The 24955-nt window shown below is 37.0% G+C and overlaps 1 protein-coding gene across 6 annotated transcripts in view; it reads left to right on the top strand.

The window, feature by feature from the left end:
• The first annotated feature begins 750 nt into the window (after window positions 1-750).
• The window catches only part of ZNF292 (zinc finger protein 292), a 34139-nt gene continuing 9934 nt past the window's right edge, over window positions 751-24955 (top strand). Inside the window, exons 1-9 of one of the 6 annotated variants that reach the window (XM_026062630.1) lie at window positions 751-906; window positions 1441-1533; window positions 2197-2271; window positions 5698-5852; window positions 6396-6474; window positions 7788-7923; window positions 19155-19357; window positions 22389-22525; window positions 23806-23947. In XM_026062630.1, the coding sequence (XP_025918415.1) occupies window positions 1498-1533; window positions 2197-2271; window positions 5698-5852; window positions 6396-6474; window positions 7788-7923; window positions 19155-19357; window positions 22389-22525; window positions 23806-23947 (963 nt within the window). In that variant the 5' untranslated portion in view covers window positions 751-906; window positions 1441-1497. Of the gene's footprint in view, window positions 907-1440; window positions 1534-2196; window positions 2272-4914; window positions 5000-5697; window positions 5853-6032; window positions 6090-6395; window positions 6475-7787; window positions 7924-8640; window positions 8727-13472; window positions 15546-19154; window positions 19358-22388; window positions 22526-23805; window positions 23948-24955 lie in introns of those variants that run through there. The other 5 variants (XM_026062631.1, XM_026062632.1, XM_026062635.1 and 2 more) reach the window with 5 other exon arrangements.

Here is a 24955-nt window from a genome sequence, read left to right as displayed (position 1 = left end):
AAATAAAATGCAATTTTAATCTCAAAGATAAACAAAATTTTGTTTCTGTGCTCCAAATACAGTACTTGGCTTGATTAACAAGCATGTCCTGACTAGGGAGATAAATAACTTAATGAGGACCAGGGCTGGGGGTAAAATTCTTTCTCTTTATGATTGTAAATGGAGCACAACAATGATTCATTAAGCAAAGAAGAATGAATTTGATTTTCTTTGTATGGTGGCAATGCTATATGCACAGTTTGGGGACATCCAGACAAGCAAGTCTGTTGCACTGAGGAATACTTTCAAAGGGTGTGGTGGGAGTAAGCACTTAATATAGTTCATGTAATGACTTGGAAGTGGCTGATCTATATATACGAGATAAAAATAGTGCTATTTAGTGCTGCAATTAGTGGCACTGTGTTACAGGGCAAACCTCTCTGTATGCTTTATACAATGTGTTTGCATCCGTAGATGCTCCTTTTAAAGGGCGTTATCAGTAGTAACAATTCACCAACATACCAAATAATTTTTGTTAGGTGGATTCTGAGAATTCGCCAGTTTATTGATTGTATCTATTTTGTTTTTTGTTAACTACTCCTAAACCTCATATTTTCAAAATTGAACTTCATTTGTTTCAATTTATCTTTGTTAGTCTGGACTTGGATTGGAATAGTGTTGGCTGGGTTTTCATAGGTTCAGCAAGTGCTTTTTATAATTCCTCCTCAGTTCAACTTTTTGGTACTTACCATATGACTCTGTGATATTTCTGTAAATTTCTTTTTACAGAAAAGAAATTCCACTGGGAGAATTCCTGGGAGAATTCCACTAGGGTTCTGCCTTCCTGGGCCTGTGGTCTTCAGTCTCCTCCCTCTGATGAGTCTGTGGTACTGACTATTTGGGGCTTTTCCAGCTTRCCAACTCCTTGTAAGCTCTCTGTTTGCTCCCCACAAAACAGATCTTCTGACCCAGTTTTTATAGGTCTCCACCAACACTTTTTATGGCGTATTTTCTGAATCGCTGGCTCTACTGGGGCAGTTAGTTTCTTCTTCATGTTCTAGGTGTTGCTTTCTGTCCTTGCAAGAATCCTTTTTTATAATTCTTTAGTCATGCTGCTCAAGATGACCCATTGCCGCGTTTCCTTCTCCTTCCTCACCCCCTTTTTTCTTCCCTTCCCAGCTCAACTTAACACTTTGCAACTTGAAGGATGTGTTGTCTTGGTTTGGTAGCTGACTTTGAAATGTCCTTCGCTATGTCAAAACTTGCATTAATCTTGCTGCTTTATGTGGGCTTCTGAAAAGGACAGGAGTAAAGGCAGATGAGCCATGCATTCAAAATGGGATTTACATTAAGTCATTAACAGATAAACCTGGTGTGTTTCTGATGTTAAACAGGATTCATGACTTGATGTATCGGCTTCCTAAATATATACTTATCTTACTGACAGAAGCTTTTTGGCAGATTTATGGTGACCAAGTCAGCTCTGGTGGTTTTGGACAATCAGCTAGACAAAACTAAATGGCAATTTATGAAACTTGTTACTGCCTTGGTCTGGTATGTTAACTACTATTTGTCTTTTTTAAAAAAAATATTTAGTCTAAAATGAGAAGTACATTGTTTCAAATTAATCAAAAAGGGAAAGTCATTTGTGATGACAACATTATCTTTAAATATCCATCTCAAATTAGATGAAGCTCACTCACTGTTTTAGCTAGGTAGCATTCCATACGCATGCAAAGAATTTTCCTGTCTTATTTAAGAATCCATATGAACAGTAAACTACACTGAATGTTTTATTACCATGTTTATCCCTCTTCTACTGATAATGTCACCAGCAGCTTGCTTTCATATTTTCACCTTGGAGGGAGAATTGTTTCTTTCAAGCGAGTATGAAGTTAATAAAGCTGGGATGTTGATCTGTAACAAAAAGTGATTGTGTGTTGTTTTCTCCAGTGCAAAAATAAAAGTCACATCTGAGCACTTAAGAGAAAAAAAGTTTATCCTTTAGAGAAAAAGAATTAAGCAATTATGTTTTTTATTTAAAATATTATATGCTATTATTCTGTGAAAGGTGCTGCACTGATTGTTTTGCTGTATTCCTAACAAGAAGTGAACAGCATCAAGTTAATGAGAAGTGGTTTGTTGTGCAAGACTGTGGCATTCGTGTAAAGCTAAAGCTTTTCCTTTGCATTCTTTTAACATGAATACTTTTATCAGCTAGACTGGGGGAAGAAAACGTTGGCTGTTCTGCTCAAACAATTGCTGCTTGACCCAAAGAGTGAAGGATGTAAGGTATACTTTTATACACTGTTTTGTTCTTCAGCTTTGCTGCTTTACCTCTGGCATCCTTAAACATGTCATTTATGGCAAAAACAATAATAGAAATCATAGTACATCTAGTTATGTGAGTATTTGGGAAGAGGGAGGCTTTTCACTGAAGCTGCTTTTGAGATTCTGTGAAGCAGACTGCTTTGTTCTGATCTGATTATTCTAGCATATTGATCAAAATTGCCAAGGACACAAAAATAGATGTTTGTTAACACATTTGTTTGCCCACTCCTCCTTTGCCAACTCTTCTTTCATGCTTCTGCTGAATTTTGTTGTTCTTTGGTTGCTCTACCATGATCTGTGGTGCTTTCCTACTACTGTTAGAAGAGGATCGTGTTGCTATAGTAAAACAGACAATATCTCAATCAGATTCAAAGTTCCAGTAGGGAGCGTTAGATGCTGCAGAAGCTGTCTTCTACAGCAGCAGAAAGGTGGAGTATATAACTTTTTTTAAAAAAACTGGGTGTGTGTTAAGACCTCCTTTTAAACTAAAATCTGTTTTAATGTAACTAGTTGCCAAAAACTGCATATTGCTTCCCTGCTATGTCCTTGACTGGGATACCCTTAGTCTGCGTTTTGTCTGTGCTGTAACCTGGCTGCAGTATTGTGACTGAGAGTAACCACATTAAACAGTTTTCTGGTTCAGCATAATATGGTTGAAATTTTGATTGAGGGTGTTTATTTTGGTCACGGCCAAATGTGAGAATTTTAAGTACACTCTTAGGTCTGCTAGCTAACTCAGTGCAGATACTATCATAGGTGAGGCAGTATACAGTTTAACATATGCTAAACTTAGTAGAGTTGAAGACTGGAATAAAAATAGTTTTATCTTGTCTTTTAATGTGAGTGTCTTGTCCTTCCTGAAGAGTTAATATTCTTTTGCTTATATTTTCCAATACATAAACCCAGAGACAACTTGCTTAAGGTCTGACTTTATAGTTTGAGTTGCATTATATCCCAGACATAACATGTTCATTAAGAATGTTATATTTGCATATTAAAAATAAAAAATTACATATTAAAATGAGTTTATAACCACTTGGTTTTGGTTTTTGTTTGTGTATGAGGAAATTCTGTAGTAGTGGAGCTTTATTCTCCAGAGGGCTCTGAGAGAATTCTAATTTTCCTGACTGGAACAAGCTCTGTCGGAATTGAACCAGTATTGTCAAAATTGTTTTTATTACAGCTAAAGTTAATAAAAAGGAGAAATATAAGTTTCGCTAAGTGGCCTTGACAGTATGAGCTATGTAAAATGCTTTCACATTGACCAACTTGATTGCCTTCTGTGATGAAATAGCTGGTTCTGTGGATGAGGGGAGAGCAGCAGATGTTGTTTACCTGACTTTAGCAAGGCCCTGAAGATGGTCTCGGGTAGTATCCTTATAGACAAATTCATGAAATAGTCAACTTATCCAGGCAGTATAAGGTGGCTAGACCATGGGGCTCAAAGACTTGTGATCAGTAGTATGAAGTCCAGATGGTGGCTGACTATTTGTGGCATCCTTTAGGGACTGATACTGGGACACTCTCCAACTTCTTTATTAGTGAGCTGCATTAAGGGACCGAGTGCACCCTCAGCGAGTTTGTAGATGATACCAGGTTGGTGGGAACAGTCAGTATGCTCAAGGGCAGGGCTCAAGGGCTATTCAGAGGGACCTCAACAGCCTGGAGGAATGGGCTGACATGAAGTTCATCTAAGGCAAATGCAAAGTCCTGCATGTGAGAGGTGATAGCCCGATGCAGCAGTAGAGGCTGGGAGCTGACCARCTGGGGAGCAGCTCTGCAGAAAAAAAAACCAGTTGTCCTGGTGGACAAAAAGGTGAACATGAGTCAGCAGTGTGCCCTTGCAGCAAAGAGGGCCAAGGACACCCTGAGCTGTATCAGCAAGAGTGTAGCCTGCAGGTGGAGGGAAATGTTTATTCCCCTTTATTGGGCASTTGTGGGACTGCATTGACATGCTGAAGTGAATGCAGTTGGGCGCCAGCAAGATGATTAGGGGTTTGGAGCACAGGTACAAGGAGAGGCTGAGAGAGTGGGGTTCAGCATTAAGAAGAGAAGGCTTTGGGTGGGAATTGTATTGCTATCTTCATGCATTTTACAGGTGTATGGGTATAGAGAAGACAGAGCCAGACTCTTGGAGGTGCACATGACAGGACAAGCAGCAATGGACATGAGTTTGAAGACAGGAAATTTGGATTAGATATTAGGGGGGGGAAAATCACAATCAATGGTAGTCAAACACAGGAACAGGTTACCACAGAGGTGGTGGAATCTCCATCCTTCGAGATACTCACAACTCCACGGGACATCACTTCAAACAGCTTCTTCTGATGGCCCAACTTGGAGCAGGATGTTGGACAAGCTATTTCAGAGATCCCTTCCAACCTAAACTACTGTCTGTTACTCTGAGTTTTCTACTTGTTATTCCCATAAGAAGCAAACAGCAAAATTGGCAGTCTTAATATGACAGGCTGTAAACTGGCAGTGTAGGAGTTGGTTTACAAGCTGTTAAGTTGCCCCAGGGTTCAGAGCAGAGCTCTCAGAGGGACATGTTCTGCATGTTGGCACGAGAACCTTCCTAGCTACTGCTTAATGTATGTATCTGCATCTGAATCCCCCGGACCTGACTGAAATGAATGGGAGCCTTTTGTACCTTTGGTTGGTGGTAGTGATTTCATCTCTACAGAGTTGGGTATGCATCACTGTAATTAGTTTTATTTCTAAATCATTGTTTTTAGGTATTGCTGTATCAAGTAGGAAAGCACCTTTTTGACTGGTGTGTTCTGGGTGTTTATATGCTCTCTTTAAAATAYTTAGTTCATATTCCTTTCAGGGCAGATCGTTTAAACAGACCGTTTATACCTTGAAGATACCTGTAGTGGCAAGAAGGCAAAAGAGAGGAAATGTAAAATAGTTCCTGAAAGTAGAGAAATGAAAACAGAGACTAATACTTTCAAATTTACTTGCTTTAGAAGCTGAACTGTAGAGATGAGCGTCTAAAGAAATGAATTTTCAGTCCCTTAATTATGCATTTCTGAAGAAAAAATGCTAAGTATTTATGTTCCCAGAGATGTTCTTCAGGCTTCTAAATTTGGAAAATGTGAACACAAACTCCATGATATGCTGATATGACTGGGGAGAAGTGTCAGTCATAACATTTTTATATGATCAGAGAAGAATTTTTAGTGGGTTAAATTTCAGACTAAAACAACTAATTTCAGACTGAAACAACTAATTTTAAGGAAAAAAGGCACATTTGGGGAACATATAATTAACTTTGAGGAGATGGATGGAATTGTTAAGAAGGATAGTCTATTAGAGAGGAGTGTACAATTAAGAACTTAAATTTATTCTTGAATTTTGGGTTTGTTTGTTCCTCTTTCCATACAGACTTTGCTGGAATATGCAGAAAAGTGGAAAACATCAGAAGATCCTCTGCCATTGTTAGAGGTGTACACAGTGGCTATCCGAAGTTATGTTAAAGCACGACCTTATCTTACCTCTGAGTGTGAAAATGTAGCCTTTGTGCTTGAACGTTTAGCACTGTGAGTATGTTTTTCAGTTCCTAAAAAGAATCTTATATGGCATTAACTTTCCATTGCCTAAATGCTTTCTCAATTGAGTTCACAATCTATAAAAATTCTAAATAAGCTGGAAAACACTTTCTTTCCTCATGGTGAACTGCTGTGTCTGAGAAATTCTTTCTTTGGTTGTTGGAAATGAAGCAATCTTTCCAAGGGTTCCTCTATTCTGGATCAAGCCAACATCCCTATTTTGAAATGGTGAGCTACTATTCATCTTCATGCAATCTGAAAGTGCGTTTATTACACAGGCTGCTATAGGGTTGGACTTCAAAGGAAAATCCATTTTTTTGTTGGAATTAGTGTTTTGTAGAGAGCTTGCTTTTATAGTTTCTGCAAGAGTGTCTAGTATTTCTTTTCTTCATATGTTTAAAAGAAACAAACTGTTTTGTGACTTTTTGTGATTTCAAACAAATTACTATTTTGATACTAGAATAAAGAGCTGTATATTATACATCTTAAAAAAAAAAAAAGTTGCCTGAAATACTGTTCTCATTTGCCTTCTAGAAGCTGTATTGAACTTCTACTGTGTCTGCCTCTTGATTTACCTGAAAGTAAATGGGAAGAATTTCAGGCTTTTGTACAGGTGAGTTTGTTTCATGAAATGAAGACTTAACAGCTTTTACGAAAGGTTTGGAAACTTGGGGATGTTAAGTATGTAGTCTATCCAAAGACTTGTTTCCTACTAAGTGATAAAGATCAAGCCCTTCAGCTGGAAATTCTGTGTACTCTGAAGTAATTAAGTTGTTGGTCAAATCACTTGTCTATGCAGTCATATAGCAGCTGTGGAGAAGGAATATGTTAAGGTACTTGAAAATAAGCTAATGTTTTTAAAAATAGTTGTCTATTAATACTGTTAGAAATGAAATAATATCGTATGAGTCATTCTTTGATATTTACTGTTTGTACGTTGGAGGTTAAATATGAATGAAAACAACTTTTGGTACTGCAGGATCTCCCAGAGGGCACTAATAGGTTAAGGATTAGTGTTCCGCTTTAGAGAAGGATGCGGAACAAGTTCTGTTCCTCAGTATTTATCAGAAATAATGTAGTGTGAGGTCCTGCCTAGAGTTTAAAAAAAAAAAAAAAAAAGTGTGTGTGCACAGTGGGGAGGAATAACTGAAGAAGACCAGATACAATTGCCTAAGTATTCTCAGCCTACGTTAAGTGTATGAAAATCCAGGGGTGATTTTTAGAGTAAATTTTTACTAGYAACTGCCTGTTATAAATTAACTCTGAAGAGATGTGCTTTGTGCTGGGAGGTTCCACATCCTTCAGGGCAAATGCAAGAGTACAAAAAAAAAAAGTGAAGAGACTTAGATGATCCCTTCCTTTTTTCAGGGCCAGTGTTAGTTGTGGATTACTATTTAAGCAACAGAATTTTCAAGGTAATTAGTTTGCTTCCAAACATCCCTCTGCTTCCAGAAACTATCTTGGTTTCTAAGTGCAGTGGAAATTATTTTAACTGATTTGGAGACTTCTGTCTGCCTTCATCATAGTTGCATATAACGATCAGGTGAGCTGTTACAGCTTAAATCTTTTGCCTTTAGTAAGAGTTTAGTCTGCTGGTGTCAGCCCATTATGTGGACCACAGTCTTTTCTCATCCTTCATTTTAAAAGGGAGGCTTATTTCAAAATTCAGTTTCAGAAGTTTAAGAAATGGCTCAATTAATAAATCTCAAGGTTTGGGACACTCAATCTTTGTGGTTTCTTTGCCTACATCTCTGGAAGCAGAGGCAGAGATAACACCTATACAGACTGAACATCAAGGTGTTTTTGATGTACATTTTACTCTTCATSTGGGTTATTCTATCTTGACATAAGGTATAAAGATCATATGTTCTTACAATTTTCTGTTGTTTTTTTACCATACTTTGTTTTATAAAATGTATCCTTCAGGTGGCTCATAAAAACTTGATGGAAAATGGCAGCCGGGAACTGCATATTTTAACTACACTTACTCAAGAGAAGGGAGTGTGGAACAGCCCAGTGTTGTGTGGTATTCTTTCCCAGGAACAGTTGGATCCAGATAAAGGTAAAATTTAAAACAATGTATGGGAAAAATATGCCTCATTATGATCATATATTGAAATATTATTATGATAGATAAGAATATTATGTTAAATATATTTTATGTGATAAATTTATAAAGTATATAAATAAAATATACCTGTAGAGTTTTCTTAATTATTAAAATAGTGTGTTCCTAAGAATATACAAATAATTTAATGTTAGTAATTCGCATAAAACATAATCATAACTGGAGATATTTTGTCATTTTCTTTATAAGCCCTGCAAAGGGAGATGACATACAGGCTTTTTTATGATAAGATGAGATTCAGTAAGGACTTACAAAAAATATTTAACGTAAAACAAAAAATAAAAGATATATATTTAAAAAATATATTAGTGTGGCATTTACTCAACTGTGAAATGCAAATAGGATCATTACCGAAGATTCATTTAGATCAGAGTTCTGAGAATGGCTAACAGCAGTTGCATGGGGAAGAGTATGTGAGCAGCACAGGTGTACAGTGATATTTTCCTGGTGTATTATTTCATCTACTAATGATCTGCAGTTCAGAACTGATGTCCTTGTGTTAACAGGCCTTGGCAGATTTTTTTCTTATGTGAGGATGTCTAATTGGTTTTTGAATCTATATGAGCTGTCACATCTAAGCATCTGTGGCAGTGAGTTCCACAGTTTTTACATCAAGTAAAGTAGTTCCTCTTACTGTCTACCTCCTTTTAGCCTCATGCCTACTTATTTTGTTTGATGCCCTCTGCTTATTAAAAAGAGAATTATTACTCCCGTYTTCTAATGAATGCATCTTCTCGGTAAGGCATGATTCATTAGACTGCTATCATATCCCTACGTTTGTCTCTTCTGTAGTGTCTTTAGTCTGTTTAACTGTTCCTCACACAAAGATTTTCCATACCTTCTTCTAGCTTTCCTGTCCCATTTCTGATATGGGGAACCAAAGGCTTATTCAGCAGTCAACATGTAGATGTACTCATTTTCCACTTTATTCTATACTCCTTTCATAATATTTCCTAACATTAGACTTTTTGACTGAGTATTGAACCAGTGTTTTCTTAAAATTGTCTGTTATAGTCCCAATTTGCCTCCCGAGTAGTATTTCACAGCCTGTTTTTGTGCATATAAAGTTAGGATTGTGTTGTTTTTCCCATGAACATAATTTTTGGATTTTTATCAACCTTTGAATTTCATCTGTTATGTCACTTTATGGTGTGAAGTCCTCTTCAGTCCTTTACAATTGGCTTTTTTTTTTTTTTTTTTTTTTTGAACTACCCTGCTTTATCAATATGTTTTGTCACCTTGTTCTCTACCCCTTTTCCAAATATTTATAAAAAAGCTGGATGGAAGAGTCCTAGTACAGGTCCTCAGGGAACCTACTGAGACTTTATTTTCCTTTTTCCTTCTTTTTTAACTGATTTTTATCCATATATGGGTCATCTTTCTAATACCAAGATAGCTTGGTATCTTTAAGAGCTTTTGAGGGACTTCATTTAAGGCCTTTAGAAAATTAATTGCATCTCCCTTATCCACATTCTCATAACTCCCTCAGATGAGTCCAATAAATGTGTAATACTTTTTTTTTTTTTTGCAAAAGTCATGCTTACTCTTCTGCAAGATTTGCATTTTGACACTTCTTTTAATAATTTTTTGTGTATCTAAGGAGGACCTGGGAGTGCTGGTGGACATGAAGTTAAGCATGAGGCAGCAACGTGCCCTTGTGGCCAAGAAGGCCAATGGTATCCTGGGGTGCATCAGGAAGAGTGTTGCCAGCAGGTCGAGGGAGGTGATTCTCCCTCTCTACTCAGCCCTGGGGAGGCCACATCTGGAGTRCTGCGTCCAGTTCTGGRCTCCCCAGTACAAGAGGGATGTGGCACTACTGGAGCAAGTCCAGCGAAGGGCTACAAAGATGATGAGGGGACTGGAACATCTCTCTTATGAGGAAAGGCTGAGAGAGCTGGGCCTGTTTAGCCTAGAGAAGAGGAGGCTGAGAGGAGATCTTATTAATGTGTACAAGTATCTTAAGCGATGGTGTCAAGAGGATGGAGCCAGACTCTTTTCAGTGGTGCCCAGTGACAGGACGCGAGGCAACAGGCACAAACTGAAACACAGGCAGTTCCATCTGAACATGAGGAAATACTTCTTCACTGTGAGGGTGACAGAGCCCTGGAACAGGTTGCCCCGAGAGGTTGTGGAGTCTCCTTCTCTGGAGATATTCAAAAGTCGCCTGGACGCGATCCTGTGCAACGTGCTCTAGGTGATCCTGCTTGAGCAGGGGGGGTTGGACTAGATGATCTGCAGAGGTCCCTTCCAACCTCAACCATTCTGTGATTCTGTGTGATTCTGTGTAATACAGACATCGGATTTATTAATATGCAGTTCTCAGAATCCCCCTGAATACTGTTTCTAATTTAGCTTCATATCTGCTGCCTTTTAGTCCTCTTAACATTAAGGTACTTCTAAGAGAGAGGTTGAATTAATATTTTGGTTGCCTTATGTTTTAGTTTATTTAGAACTTCCTTGGGAATCTGGTCATCATGACTATGCATTTTGTCTGTGTTTTCCGATAGCATCTTTTATTGACAGTTCAGGATTGCTTTTAGTCCTGAATGTTGTTTACTCAAAGATGCTTCTGCCTTGTAGTGACAGCTCTTACAAGTGACTCCTGTTACAGTTATTACTTGTCTTAAGGGTAAAAAATGCTACTTTTCTAAGTTGCACAAGATTACACATCCTGATAAAATGTTTTCAAAAGTAGAGCTACCACTTTTGCCAAGTGCCAGTTTACTTAATATTCAGGAGGAAGAGACTGCTAAAGGCACTGACCAGTGCCTTGACTGAGTGTGCTGTTTGCTGGAATATTGATAATGAAGCCACCAATATTGGTGTGCTTGGTGCCGGTGAGTTTTTCTGACTTCACCGGAAGCCACGTATGCCCCCTCATCCAGGTAACAATGGCAATGGGCAAACCACTTTTGACATCTGTACCAATAGTTTTCATACTTTTGAGATGCAACAAGCCTGGATCTAATTTTACTTCTGGTACTTAGTTTAACTAATTTTCAAGGAGTTAGCTCCCTAGGTGTTCTTCGTTAATCTCACTGGGACCAGTGCTGACCCCATATAGTTACTGGGGCACTTTAAGGGAAGAATTGATKCTGTTAACAGAAAAACAAAATGTTTCTATGTATTAGAACTGCTATAGCTTGCTGCCTAACTCTTAGAAGAGAGGACCACACAAAGAAGTGTTCATCTTTTTGAGGAAGGATGAGCATTCTCTTTAACAAAAGAGGGAACTGTCAGTATATTCGGGATTTTCTCATTGTAACCTTATTCTGTTCAACTTTAGAGTCCAGGTTGGTGGCTTAGGAGATGTTTCCAGTTTGGAGATTGTTAGTCATAGCCTTCCATCACTTTCAATTTTATACTATATTCTCATCTATTCAACTAACGTGAATCATTTGGCTGGGGTTTTTTCCTTCCTCTGGATAGGGTTTTTTTTTTTCTTTGTATCAATGACAGGATTTTCATATTACATTTCCATATTTTTTTACTTAGTTGATAAGCTGTTCTCTAGCCAGTGCTATCCTCTGTAATGTTGCATTGTTTTCTGTCATCATCTTGCTAATTTGTAGAATATTTTAATAACACCAAAATTACAAAGCCCAGAGAGCTTGCTTTCTTGTCTGTAATCCATCACTCCCACAGGCTCTTACTGTAGCCCTCTTTCAGTGAATGTCTGTCTCTCAGCAGGYTGCAACATTAACTCTCATATACTTCAGAATATTTGTAAACTTTGCTTAAAGGATTTTGATTTTGTTTTTAGTGTTGCCTTTACCATTTGCTGTTACAGAAGTTCCCAACTATTTAAGTAGTCAGCTTGTTGCACTGGGTGGTTGTCATTTGTCAAATTTGATCAATTCAGTCTTTTAGTAATGATTAGTGTAGTGTTCGTCTGTTGGGGTTGAAACAGTTGAGACTGGAGATATTTTTACCTTGCACCATGCTCTGAGTTTTTTGTTGACTATTTTTTCAGTTATTTCTTCATCTTTATTTTATTCCTGTCTTGGCAGTTTTCTTTAGAACAGAACCAAATCGATTATAACCTATACAGCCTATACAGAATCTTTGATACAACTGGATATCTGCTGAACATTGGGTCAGTGACTCTCTCTTCTTGAAGGCCTCTGTTGTTGGCTCCTGAAAGTCACTTTGTCTTTTTGCATCTCCTGCAGGAAGCACAACTAGGTGTCTATTTCATTTCAGAGACAGATCCTTTTAAATTGTTTTATTTTCAAATTATTCGAACCTTGAACATATTGAAAGAGACCAGTTCAATTTCACTGACCACACAACACAGTTGGTTTGGTTTCTGATTATTGTCCTTCAGCAAATGCTGGCTTGTCTATACTGGACTATTCTTTCCCTGTCCCAGCGTTGAGAATGGATTGTTGTATGGGTTTCACCTAAAATATGAGCAGGAAGTACCCATTTCCTAAGATATTAGGGAGACTGTTCTCTGAGCACCCAGTCAGTAAGTGCAGTTTTCCTTACTCCTGGCTCCATTGGGCGCAGCTCAATTTTCTGATGAATGTCAGTAGGTCAGGATTCATGAACTAAGGAGCTCAAAAAAAAAATAGAGGAAATACTCGTAGATGTTTGGAGCACTGACAAGGACAGCATGCCTGTCACTGATTTCTTTGATGATGATGGATGCTGTTGCATTACTACAGGATGTTCATACAGTGCTATGAAATCTTTGCTTATATATGTACCCACACACAAATCTATACACATATATGTATGTATGTGTTTATGTATATACACATATAAAATCCTTTCACACTGGAAATATTCTCAAGCCACTTGATTTGTCACCTATTTGAGTCCTAATATCTAGCCAAACATTGGCAATGCCCTTGCTATTAGTCTCTCTCTGACAGTGGAGGTTAAGAAATCTGACTTAAGTTATCAGATTCTGTGCAGCAGGTGTCACAGAATAAAAGAGAATCTCATCTTTGAGAACTGTTTTAATACTAATACGCCACAAACTTGTTTCTGAAGAAAATCAATCTTTCTCTCCCCACAAGTGGAATGTCAGCACTGTCATCTTGAGTTCTGTTTATTCCTACAACCTCAGCCAATATTAGTCTTTCTGGTTATGGAGGATTAGCCTGGAAATGGGATTTTGGGTGCATAACTTCTATCATCAGCTTCACTGTGCTTTCCCCCCGCCCCTTTTTTTTCCCTCCAGATAATAAGCGGTCAATTTGCTATCCAAATAAACTCTTTTCTCCTCCCCCTCACATTCTTCCCACCCCTCCCCAAAGTCCCTTTCAGTCCTTGCACTTTCCCTCTCCAAGTATACCAAGTTGATTTCAAATGTCTTGTTTACCTATTCTGGTAACAGGTTACTGAAGGTCTTCCATGAATTAGTACTCTTTATCTCATGCCTTTCTTTCTTTCTTAGTTCTTCTTTCATCTCCATCACTACAAAAGCAAAAAATGAGGAAAAGAGATTTGACTCTTTGGATAAGCATATTTTATTTTTCAGTATTGCTAAGTTTAATTGCCACATAATTATGAGCTTTGATTCCTAATGAGTGGAGGGATATATTTTTTTTGGTAATTCATGACTGGTGAATGTAAAGAGAGTTTATTTGCAGAAACCGAATTGCCAGCAAGATCTTCAGATGTCATTTATAAGCCTTCTAGGTAGACACTGAGAGCTGCTAGCACTCCTGTAGGCTGCCATCTGAGAGATTTCCTGACAGATGCTAACAGTTGTGCATACTTCACCTTTGGATTTTCTGAATCTGTTTTGTACTGTGTCATGAATCTACATTCATTTGAAGAATGCCTACATGATCTTCTGCTCCCTCAGAGCAGTTTCAGTAAGAAAAAGAGGAGTTTTTCCCCCAGTTTGACACAGATCTTATTATTTATTAGTTCTGTTGCTCTTTGCCCATGTCTTTACCCAATGGGACCTGCAACAGTTATGTGACTGGGCCTGCAACTTCTTGATTCAGATCCTGGTTCCTAGACAGGATCCTTAAACGTGTGCTCAGGAGCTGCAAACTACTTTGTTCTTGTGAATTTTCTTCTCCTTTTTCCAACTAAACCTGTGTCTCCTGTGTCCTTAAAGATTTTGAGTTTTGGTTATATAGCATCATGGACATTTTGGACTTAAGAGATCACCCAAAGTTACATGATCCAGTTGGGTCATGAAGCAAAGGTTGATAGCAAAGTATCAACCTTCTCATATAACTTTTCATAGATCCATTATGAATACGTTGGTAACAAATTCTTTGCTCTGGAGTACCAGCAAACCAGTTTGCATGGATCTCAGATAGTGGGAACAACCAGTCCCATTACCAAAGCAGAAAGAAGTTGGAAAGATGTCCTAGACATTTGAAAACAGAGTATCTCATCCACATCATTAAATTCAAGATGGCAGTATCAGCCATGGTTATTGATTGATCCGAAAGTAAACAATTCCCATGCCTTAGCACTCAGCACCTGTTTTCACATTGCTGTCAGATACTGCATTGCATTTTTGTGTTGATTGGTCCTGCTACTACTTCGGGTTCCAGCTGCATGGCTATTTTTTCCCTGAGATTGCAGTCAGAACACTGATGAACAGCTATAGCTTGTAAAGAAAGAAGAATTTTCCATGTTTCCCTGCTTCATTGATTGGTTAGGGGAGGAAACCTTAGTAAGACCATGTCTTAATTCTTCAAATTACAGCAGGCCTTTTGTCTTATTTGGCCTTCTGCTTGAAGTACTAGATATCTTAGTTTGAGGTCAGCACTGACGTAGGTAATCTGAATTCACTGACACCCAGAATTTACCATTCTTGAAGCTGTGTGGCAAACCTGGTCAGCCTCATTGCTTAGTGCCCCTAAGACTGAAAATTAAAGTAAGCCTAAGTGTTTTGGGATATGCAATAGCCTGTACCATGGTAACATGGTATACTTTTGCACTTCTACCTTCAGTTTCTGTCAGCATGGCTTGTGCTCTTCACCATGAATCTGTTTTTCCATCCTGGAGATTGTCATTTCCTTGCAGCGATGGTGAAATCCTCCAAAACCTAAGCCTATGCTGTAGCTGATACCTACTCAGGTTGTACTGAGGGGGAGTGGAAGAACTGTGTGGAGGAAGAGGATGTGAGACAATCCTACAAAAAGCYGGAATACTTATTTTCTTTTAAATCTGATTCTGATTGCCTTTAGAGATTTAAACTCAGAACAAAGTTCTTGAATTTTTCATAGGTTTGAATGTAGTGGACAGTCTCCTGAGTATGTCTCTTTGAAGAGATGTTCAGAGATACAGCTATCACTATTCAGAGATCATCAAGGTGGATAACAGACAGGTTTGAACTTAAATAGCCACCTTGGAAGTATTTTAATTAGAGCACCATCCACCAGAGGTCAGATGATACCAGCAGCCTCGCTTAAAAGTGTTTTCATTCTGGGTATATGCAAAGCAGCCACCTGGAACTTCTTTTGCCCTTTCACCAGACAGTATGCCATCGTAGAAGCATCCAGGATTTGGTGCTGTATTCAGCAGAATTGTGCTGAGATGTTGTTTGCATGAAGGATTCTGAGACCCAGCTCCAGGTAAATATGAAAGTATTGAGTACAGTTCAGAGTCACCCACAGTGTGAACGCACATGTGGACTAACACTTGAAGATGAATAAAGAGGTTACTTACTAGTAACTGAAGTTCTTTGAGATGGATAGTCCACATGTACATTCACCTCCTACCTCCATCCTCCTTGGTCAGAGTAAGGTTGAGAGGAAATAAAGGTCTGTGGTACATTAAACTATACCTACCCAAGAATTGGCAAAGGGTAGAGTAGTAGGATTATGAGTTCTTTGACTAAGGCAAAAATTCTTTGCTTTGTGCTCTACAAGGCCTCCAGTCAGCCAAAGTATAACATACAAGTGGACTGTCCACCTTAAAGATCTTACTACCAGACTTGCTCACAGCTTATTCATGCTCATGTGTGCTACTAATCTAAGGATTACCTTTTCTGTTTTTAATCCATGTATGCTATAAGCGTTACCTGTAATAAAAGTTCATAGTAATTCTTGCTGACTTGATATGGAGTCACTTGGTAATATGACCTAAGACTCAAACTGTGGGATTTAAGGGAATAATGGGGAATCTGAATCTAAAAGACTAGAACTACAGAGAAMTGTATTCCAGTATTTCCCAGGTTATTCCACTGAGTTACCAGATCTTAGTACAATCTGTCATAAGGCATCTGCTAACCTTTTATTTCTCTTGTATTAGTTCAAAAATTTTGTATGAATTTTGCACATGGAGTAGTTGGTGAATCTTAATGAATGGTGGCACTTTGCACAAAAACTGCATTTAATAGTTCTTCAAAGAATCAGGCTATTGACTAACTATCATTCTCATTAAATACATCAGTTTTTGTGTTCCTAGAGGTAAACTGACTTGTGCTGAAAAGCTGTACATTTTCAAGGTGTTTTTATGAAGTTATATTTGTTATGGTAAACTAAGTAAGAATTTGTCTGCAATAACTTTTTTAATAGACATCAAATTATAAAATACATTTATAAAAAGTAAAAACATACAGAAACAACCTTATCCTAAAGATTTCCCATACATACATACATAATGGACTTGTTTGCTCAATCTTGGCGCCATTTTTTGTCTTAAAATATACTATATAGTTCAATTATGAAATGTAATTAAAACTTGTATTTTGAGTGAGCTTTCAAATATTAACTGTAGTGAGTGTAATCACTTGGATTAGAATAARGACTTACAAGCTAATGTGTAGCTTTAACCCTGAGGTCTTTCTATATCTTAATGAGGAGATAACAGAAAATGTTCTGATGATTATCTAAGGTAGGCTACTAAAGCAGTAAACACCAAAGGAAAGGATTACTGAGAACTTGTAGATAGAACAATGTCTCTAAAATATTAAATGTAGTAATTGTAATATTAAATCAGAGTAAAATCTCATAGGTTACCAATATAGCTTAAAATCTAAGGTCTTCCTGTATCATATTACAGAAATACAGTAAAATGTTCCAATGTTGTTCCATGCACACTAGCTGAGAGAGTAAACACTGTGGGTGAAAGGATTACGGGTAGCTGGTAGGTAGAAAAGCAAGGCTAAAACTGTTAAATGTAATTAATGACTGGGTCATTTGTGGGTTGAAAAGAGTACAAATGTTTTTGGTAAGATACTGGAAAAGATGCTGAAYGAACATTTCTGCTACTTAAAAGGAAGATGTCCTATAAAAAACGGTTACCATCTACCAAGTGTCTGTTAGTGCGCTGTGGTTTTCCTTTGTTCCTATGTGAATAAAAAACTGGTTATGGCCCCATCGACATGGAGAGAGGAAGAAAGACCTCTTATTTGAGTGAATGTTCTTATACATCAGTGAGCTGTGGAGGATCATTGTAATAGTGCACAAGAGTGCACTATATTGGACAAATAACCAGCAAGTTGGTTGAAATGATAATTGAACCATAAATCTTAAAATGCATGAAAGATACTGATGGGTTCTAACAGGCCTGCTTTCTGCAAAAGGCAGTATTTTCTATCCTAAAATTCTGTGTGCTAAAATGATAAAAAAGAAAACGGCTGACCTAATTTAGATTGTGGAATAGTCTTTTAGTAATATCCTGCATAAATAGTTACAGAAGGAGAAATCATGAGATAAAATGAAAGACAGTCATGAATCAAAAATGAACTGGGGTGAAGGGAAGCAAAGAAAAAAATGAAATGATCTTTTTTTTCCCCTTTCAATAAACCTCATGTTCAGTATACTAATGTTCCAGATACTAGACTGAGGTAATTAATTTTACAGATGATGAAATTACTTAATTATTTCATCAAGACCAAACAGGACTTTGAAAGTCAAGGAAATACAAAATAGGTGAACGGGCATCATGATCTAAATGAAATTCAGTGCGAGTAAATGCAGAAGAATATAATGACTGTTTCTACCAAGGTATATCAAAAAGTGAGAACTGCAAGTCCCCAGAAGGTTTCAGGAAGGGTGATTAGAATAGTGAAGAGCTGGAAAAAAATCTCCTTTAAAAAAAGAGCAAGATTTTACTGTAAGGCTGAAAGGATATCATGAGTCTGTTGTTTACACGAAAGAATGGCAGAGAGAAGGTAGAGAAGGAAAGCAGTAGAAATTTCTCTTGGGTTTAAAAAATGAGGCAATGTTTCATGAAATTAAGATCTGGAAAAACCAACAAAGATTTTTCACGCAATGTAAAACTCGCTTGTGGAAATGGTTGTCACAGGGAGCAGTTGATGTCAAAAGGATTAAACAAAAGTGATTCACTCAGTGTCTATCTAGTTTAAATAATTAACTGTAAATATTTTGGAGATAGTACTAAACCTCATGCTTCATAACTGAAGTAACTTTAATCCTGAAGATCTGGGTGAGACCTCTGAGATGTGTACATAGAAGTGGAAATGTTAAGCTGTGCTTGCCTTTTCTGTAGGACTCTTATGTTTTCCACTGAAGTACCTAGTGTTGGGATGTTAGACTAGACAGCAGAGTTTTAACACTTGTAGCAGCATATCTACAGAATGCAGTTGAACAAAATATAGCCATTCCTGTGTCTTTGAGTTTTGAACTATACACAGTCAAAGGTATATGAGACAAGCCTCTTTTTGTGAGAACATTTACTTCAGTTGAAGAACTTTTAAAGGAATTTGACTGCACTATATGAATGCATAATACTGAATATTTAATACCAAAACAAAGAAGTTTAGCTATATCTACACTTGTCGCATTCATCTTTCCATGGCAAGGTCTTTAAAAGGCAACTGTTACCAAAGGCATAGCAAAAAAACCTAAAGAAGGATGTAGGAATAGTGGCTTTGTGTTATACGTCTTTTTATAGAACTGTAATTAAATAGTATCTAAACATTTTAATGTTTATTTGCTCTGTAAATCTCAGTTTTGTGCACAGCTATTTTGCAAAGAAATTGGAATGAATGAAAACCAGGAAGTAGATAGAAGGTCTCCTGTAGCAAGGAGTMCTGATAAAACACAAGTACACTTCTCAAAGACTCTTTTTACCCTCTATGCTTTATACCTTTTCTACCTTTTTTGATTTGTATAAATTTTATGAGTTAACCTTGAATGAGTAAATGTCATCTGTTAATTCTGTAACCCTCTGCAAAATGAGTACATAATATTTTGGCTTGTTTTTCTTTGAAGTGAATGAATTTTTAGTGTTTGAAGGCCCTGTCCTGCTGGATATGCGTATTAAGCACCTAATGAAAACAAAGCAATTAACGCAAGCTACTGCCCTGGCAAAATTGTGCTCTGACCATCCAGAAATAAGTGCAAAAGGCAATTTCAAGCAAACCTACCTGGTCTGTCTGTGTTCAGGATCACCAAATGAAAAACTAATGGAAGAAGTAAGTAAAAAATAAAGAAATTTTTTAGACTTCTTTCTTTAAATAAGAATAAAGACACTAGTCATGATTAGGCTATTTTTGTTTAGAAAAGGGTTTGCTTTAAAATACTATTTAAAATACTTTCATTATCTTTTTTTCTTTAAGGCTCTCTTAAACTGATTAATAATGACTCTTGATTAAAACACTTGTGGAAGTGTAATATTAGGTTGCTAATAGGCATTTTCGGGCTCTGCCACAGCATTACATTTGATTTTGCTCAAAGTATTTTCTGTCTCTGCCTCAGTTTCTGTCCGTAAAACGGAGATAATGGTTTTTCCACTGTTATTATTTGAACCGTAAATTTTGTATACTAATTAGTACATGGAATGTGGTGTTTTAGGTACTACTTTCAATACAGGGCATAAATGTAGCCTTTTTTGACCCAAGTGCCTACGTCAGGAAATCACATTTAACTTCTATTAGGAGGTAAAATTGAAGATATAATCAGGTATTTTGTCTAGTTAGAAATATGAAATTCTTCTTACTTAAATATGAGAGTCAAGAGATGACAACTTTGCTCTTCTGCATTCCTCCAGCTGGCATCTTCATAGCTCACACCACCCCAAAGTTTTACCTGAGCTTTTTTCCTTTTTATGATGCTATGCTTCTGCAATTGTCAGTTTGCTTGACTGTATGCATCACTCTGCTGTTTCTTTGTTTCTGTCATTTTATGTTCATAATAAATAAGCAATTAAGCATGCTGAAATTGCTCTTTAAGAGTTAGAAGGATGGAAATTACACAATGATTGTTAGAAAAGCTTCCTACTATCTATTTAAATTTGGCCAGATTCACAGCTGTTGTGAGTATGCACAAGTTGTATTTTTTCCCACTGGAGACATTCTGGATGTAGATTAAATGCTAAGATTACCCTTCACACTGGACATGCTCTTGTAAAGCTGAGTCAGGTCAGCTCAGGCTGCTCTAGGCCCTGCCAGAACAGGCAGAGGAATCCTAGCAGGAACTCCACAGGAGAAGCTGTGACTGGACCTGTGCAACCTTGTGCTCCTTTACTAAATACTCTCATTGGAAGTGGAAATTTCTGGCCCTGCAAACATGCTTCCTTCATTACTCATCCCTATCATGTTCCCAAAATACTATGGGYTTGGTCAGTGAATGAATCTTGGATCCCGTAGAGAAAAGGAATGAGTAGCCATGTTTCTTAGTATGTCACAACACACAGTAAAGCTGGAATTGAGTTATCACAGATAACCTAGTTCAGGTATTCCCCAGTCTTAGATTGCTTGGCTTTGCAGCCTCAACTGAAGAATTGTTTGCAGTATTACTAATTATCYTGGAAAGTTTATAAATCACAAACCGAAGGCAGATACACAGTTAACATCTCAAAGTAGACTTCTGAACTGAAAAGGATAGCCACTTCATAGTGTGAGAACAGTGAGAAAATGGGAAATAAAAGTAAGTACAAGAAGTACACCTCACTCCTTAGTGGTATGGAAATTTTGATATCCATTCAGAATAGGCAGAAAAGTAGTATTTGAGCTCACTTTCAGCTTGGATTAGGCAATAATTAACTTCAAAAATGTGAAGAATTCAAATCTGCAGTATGTGAAATGCCTAGACTGACAGACTTGATGGCTGGACCTGTACAGACCTTTGCTGCAAACTGGGTCCCTTAGAAACTCTTAAGAGGCTGGAAGAACATCTCAGAAAAAAGTATCCCTTTATTATAAGGCTGAGTTCTCATATTCTTTCCTAAGCTTTTAACTAACGGTCCCTGTCTGAGACAGGGTGCTGAGCAGTGCAGACATTTGGTCTAATTACTGTGGCAGTTATGTTTATCCATCCTCTTTGAGGACTTAAGAATTGCAGTTTTCTTTAGAAGGTGGCTTTGAGATTATTAAATCTCAAATGATGTTTAGTGAAGGGTTATTAGTAAAGTAACAAAGTGTAAATTCAGGGCCTGAGTTGCTGTACTCTTCAAAACTGTAGTTTGATTGCTGCATCAATAGCTGGATACCATGGTGCTAAATCAGACTGTACTGCTGCCTTATCCAAGTACTAAAGTGTCTGGTTATTTGGATTGGGGTTTCTGTTTCTAACTTTGGGTTTTATTACAGTTTCTCAAGAGACTTTTAACAGTGTTGTTGGAATAGTTGTTATTCAACTGCCAGTGTCAAAGAATAAGTGCAGGCTTGTCCTGCCACATGTGCTAACTGATGTAATCAAACCAGTCTGCTGAGAGGCAAAATAGACAGTAGTTAATATATTAACGATGCTCTTTCAGTGCTAATACTACTGTCCAATACTACTGGGTGTCTGTGGTTTTTCCATTGTTTTGCTACAAAACTAAGTGCTTAAAATGTGGCTTGAACAAATAAGTTATGCTACAGAGATAGTAATATTCTTCTAGAAAAGCATTCAGTTGATCTACTTCTTGCTATACAGCTTCTTTTGTCTTTTAATCTTTTTATTGATTTTTATTGATTTTTGGAAAAAATCAATTTATTGGAAAAAAATCTATTTATTTGTCTTTTTATTGATTTTTTTGAAAATACTGGAACATTCATGTTAATAGTCATTAATCGTCCAGCTGTTGTATTAGAGAAGTAGTAACATCAGTGACTACTAAACTGAGTTAGATGGGGAAATTGAGGTAAAAGTCTTTCTGTGTTAGGCTGCAATTTAAAGTTCTATATCTGCTTGTTGCATTTGTCATGTGTGCGTAGTATATAAGAATGATTAATGCTGTACTTTAAAATGTTTAGGTGAGTGGGACAGTAGACACAAGTCTAATGTCTTTGAGACACAGGCTTTTATATTCACTTTACAAAAGTTTTTTTTTTGGTGGCATAATCAATTTTGACACTCAGTTATCTAGAAAAGCACTGATTTGTTTAACTCTATCAAGAGATAAGCTTGAAAATGTTCACTAAATTCTAAATTACTGTCTTTTTATAAAGGATCAGATTAACGTTTGACTGCAAGTGAAACCACTTGCTTAGTCTCAATCTTGTTTTCTTTCCTCCCTTCCAGATTGCAGAAGTAGATTGCAAAGATGCTCTAGAAATGATTTGTAACCTAGAATCTGACGGAGATGAAAAAAGTGCTCTAATTTTATGTGCAGCATTTTTATCTCGCCAGCTGCAGCAAGGAGAGATGTACTGTGCCTGGTGAGTTTGTTTTTTGCTAATGGAAATAAAATTAGTTTTGGCAACATATAGCTGATACATAAGCTGTAAGTTAACATTCTTTATTCTTTAAAATCTATGGGCTAAACAGGAAGGAGATCAGGCTCTTGGAAAGCTTAAAAAGAAAAAGTATTTGACATGATTAGCTTTTTATGGGAGTTTGAAGGCAGCACCRTATGATGAGGCATTAACAAACAACAGGAGCTGTTTAATAGTTTTTCTTGACAATAATATTATGCTGTAGAAATGAGGAATTTAATATCTGCAGGCAGCTAGTCAGCATTATGATGAATTTCTGCACTGGGAACAGAATGCTAGCATTGGAAAAATAGATTTTTGCATAAGATACTTTTCCCTACTGTCCTTATTTTGTAACACAAAATTCTTTCCTCTGAGAAACTTCTGGAAAGGAAGTTACAACAAAAGTAATAAGCTTGCTAAAATTACTTGTTGTTTAAGACTTGATTTCCCTGCTCTGGGAACAAATAATGGGTCTTTGTTGAGAGATATTTGAGCTGTTAGACACTGAACTTCCAACTGCTAACAGTTCAGTTGGACTTCCAAACCTGTACAATTCCTGACAGATCTGCAGTGCTCTTCTATGTGTGCAGCAGCAGTAGGACGTCTAATGCAGGGCTTTGCGTTAACAGATTCTGCTTAAGTTTGGGGTTTACATCATCCCACAATATTTTAAACACTCTTGACTATTTACACCTAAGGAGGGCCTAGCATTTGGGAAACTACTAATAACTTGGAATTAAGTGGTAAGTTAATATAGATAGAGTAGTAGTATTTGTCTTTTGGGACTAATTTCACACTAAATCACAGTTAGATTCAGCTCTTAGAGCAGCTGAAGAAAAATGTATCTACTACAGAGAAAAGCTATCCCACTGGAGCTGTTGGTAATTACCAGGAATTCAGAAACGTAAAATTCAAGTCTGTGGAGTAAAGCGTAAACTACTTGGTAAGATTTTTTTCAATAGAGAATCATGTGTCTGTAAATTTTGTAGTATAATTTGTCACAGTACTGATTTTATTCTGATCTATTCTTCTAGAATTGAGTCATTGAGATAATTTTGAAAATTAGATATTAATAATGAGGGTATATTCTTAAAGAACTTATATCTATAAAAGAAGGTATGAAGAAATTCAGATTTTTCTTCTCCAAGGGGCAAAATAGAAACTCTTCTCAACCGTGCATTTCTTGTGATTAGATTTTGTGGTAGCATTGCTGTTCTTGAAATATTTTTCTCTTTTTCTAGGGAACTGACTCTTTTCTGGAGTAAACTGCAGCAAAGGGTAGAGCCTTCTGTTCCAGTGTATCTAGAGAGATGTCGTCAACTTTCTGTATTAACTAAGACTGTTTATCACATTTTCTTCCTGATTAAAGTAATTAATTCAGAGGTAAGGAAACTCCTGAAAGAACTTTTTTTTTATTACACTTTTTATGGAACTCTAAACAGGAAGACTTATTAAAGCTGCTTAGACATTCGGTTTCTGAGTGTAGAATCAGCTTTGGGGCAATCATAATTGGTTTTAAGAAAGACCTTTGCAACTTCCTCCTGTAGGCAAACTATAAGCTGATTCATTTTAAGTCATTCCAACTTTTATGCTCCTTTGGAAAAAAAAAAGGGGGGGGGGGRGGGGGGAGTAAACAGAAGAGCTGGATGCCACTACTGAGATGAAGGAAAAATCTAAAGGTGAGGTTTATAGCCTCCTACTGTTGTCCATGTCCTCTAAATGAGATAGTTTCTATTAGGAGATCCTAATATTCCTCTTCGTTATTTTTAGTATTTCAAATATTACAGAAAATGGCAAGGGAAAGCTTGTGAGGAGAGGAAATGAAGGCTGTATATTAACATATAAACAAACTATAAAAAGCAAAAACAAATCCTTTTTGATCTGCCCCTAAGAATACAATTTGTTTTGATAAATGAAATGCTCTCCTTTTGTGGACTTAGATCTTATGTTGTATTCTAAACTCAGTTCATATATCTCAGCTAACCTTGTCATCAAATTTTCCTAGTCTCCTCTCATTAGTAGTTGTGCTATTTAACATTTATAGTTTTAAATCTAGCTCTTTCTTAACCTTTCAATTTGAGGAATTTTGTAGTTTTATATATTTATTCTAAGAATAAAAATTGTTCTTACGTGATGTTCTGGTATGGCTAAGCACTGGCTTCCAATCTTAAAGATGATTTTTTTCAAGGATCTGAACTAAATTGGAGAGAGGAGGGGGGAGGAAAACAATTTCACAGAGGATTGTGATATTAAGAGCTCTGTCTGCTCCATGTCATACTGATTTTTCCTCAGTGAGCAGTAGATCATTTTACTGATGCAGAAATTTGATACCGTATGGGTAGTAGTGTTGTGCATTTGTAAATACCCTGGACTTTATTTTCATGTATACCA

The sequence above is a fragment of the Apteryx rowi genome, unplaced genomic scaffold (genome assembly GCF_003343035.1).
Source record: "Apteryx rowi isolate R43461 unplaced genomic scaffold, aptRow1 scaffold_191, whole genome shotgun sequence".
In the NCBI taxonomy this organism is placed as follows: Eukaryota; Metazoa; Chordata; class Aves; order Apterygiformes; family Apterygidae; genus Apteryx; species Apteryx rowi.
The sequence above is the reverse complement of the archived record's forward strand: the minus strand, read 5'-3'. Positions and strand labels throughout refer to the sequence as shown.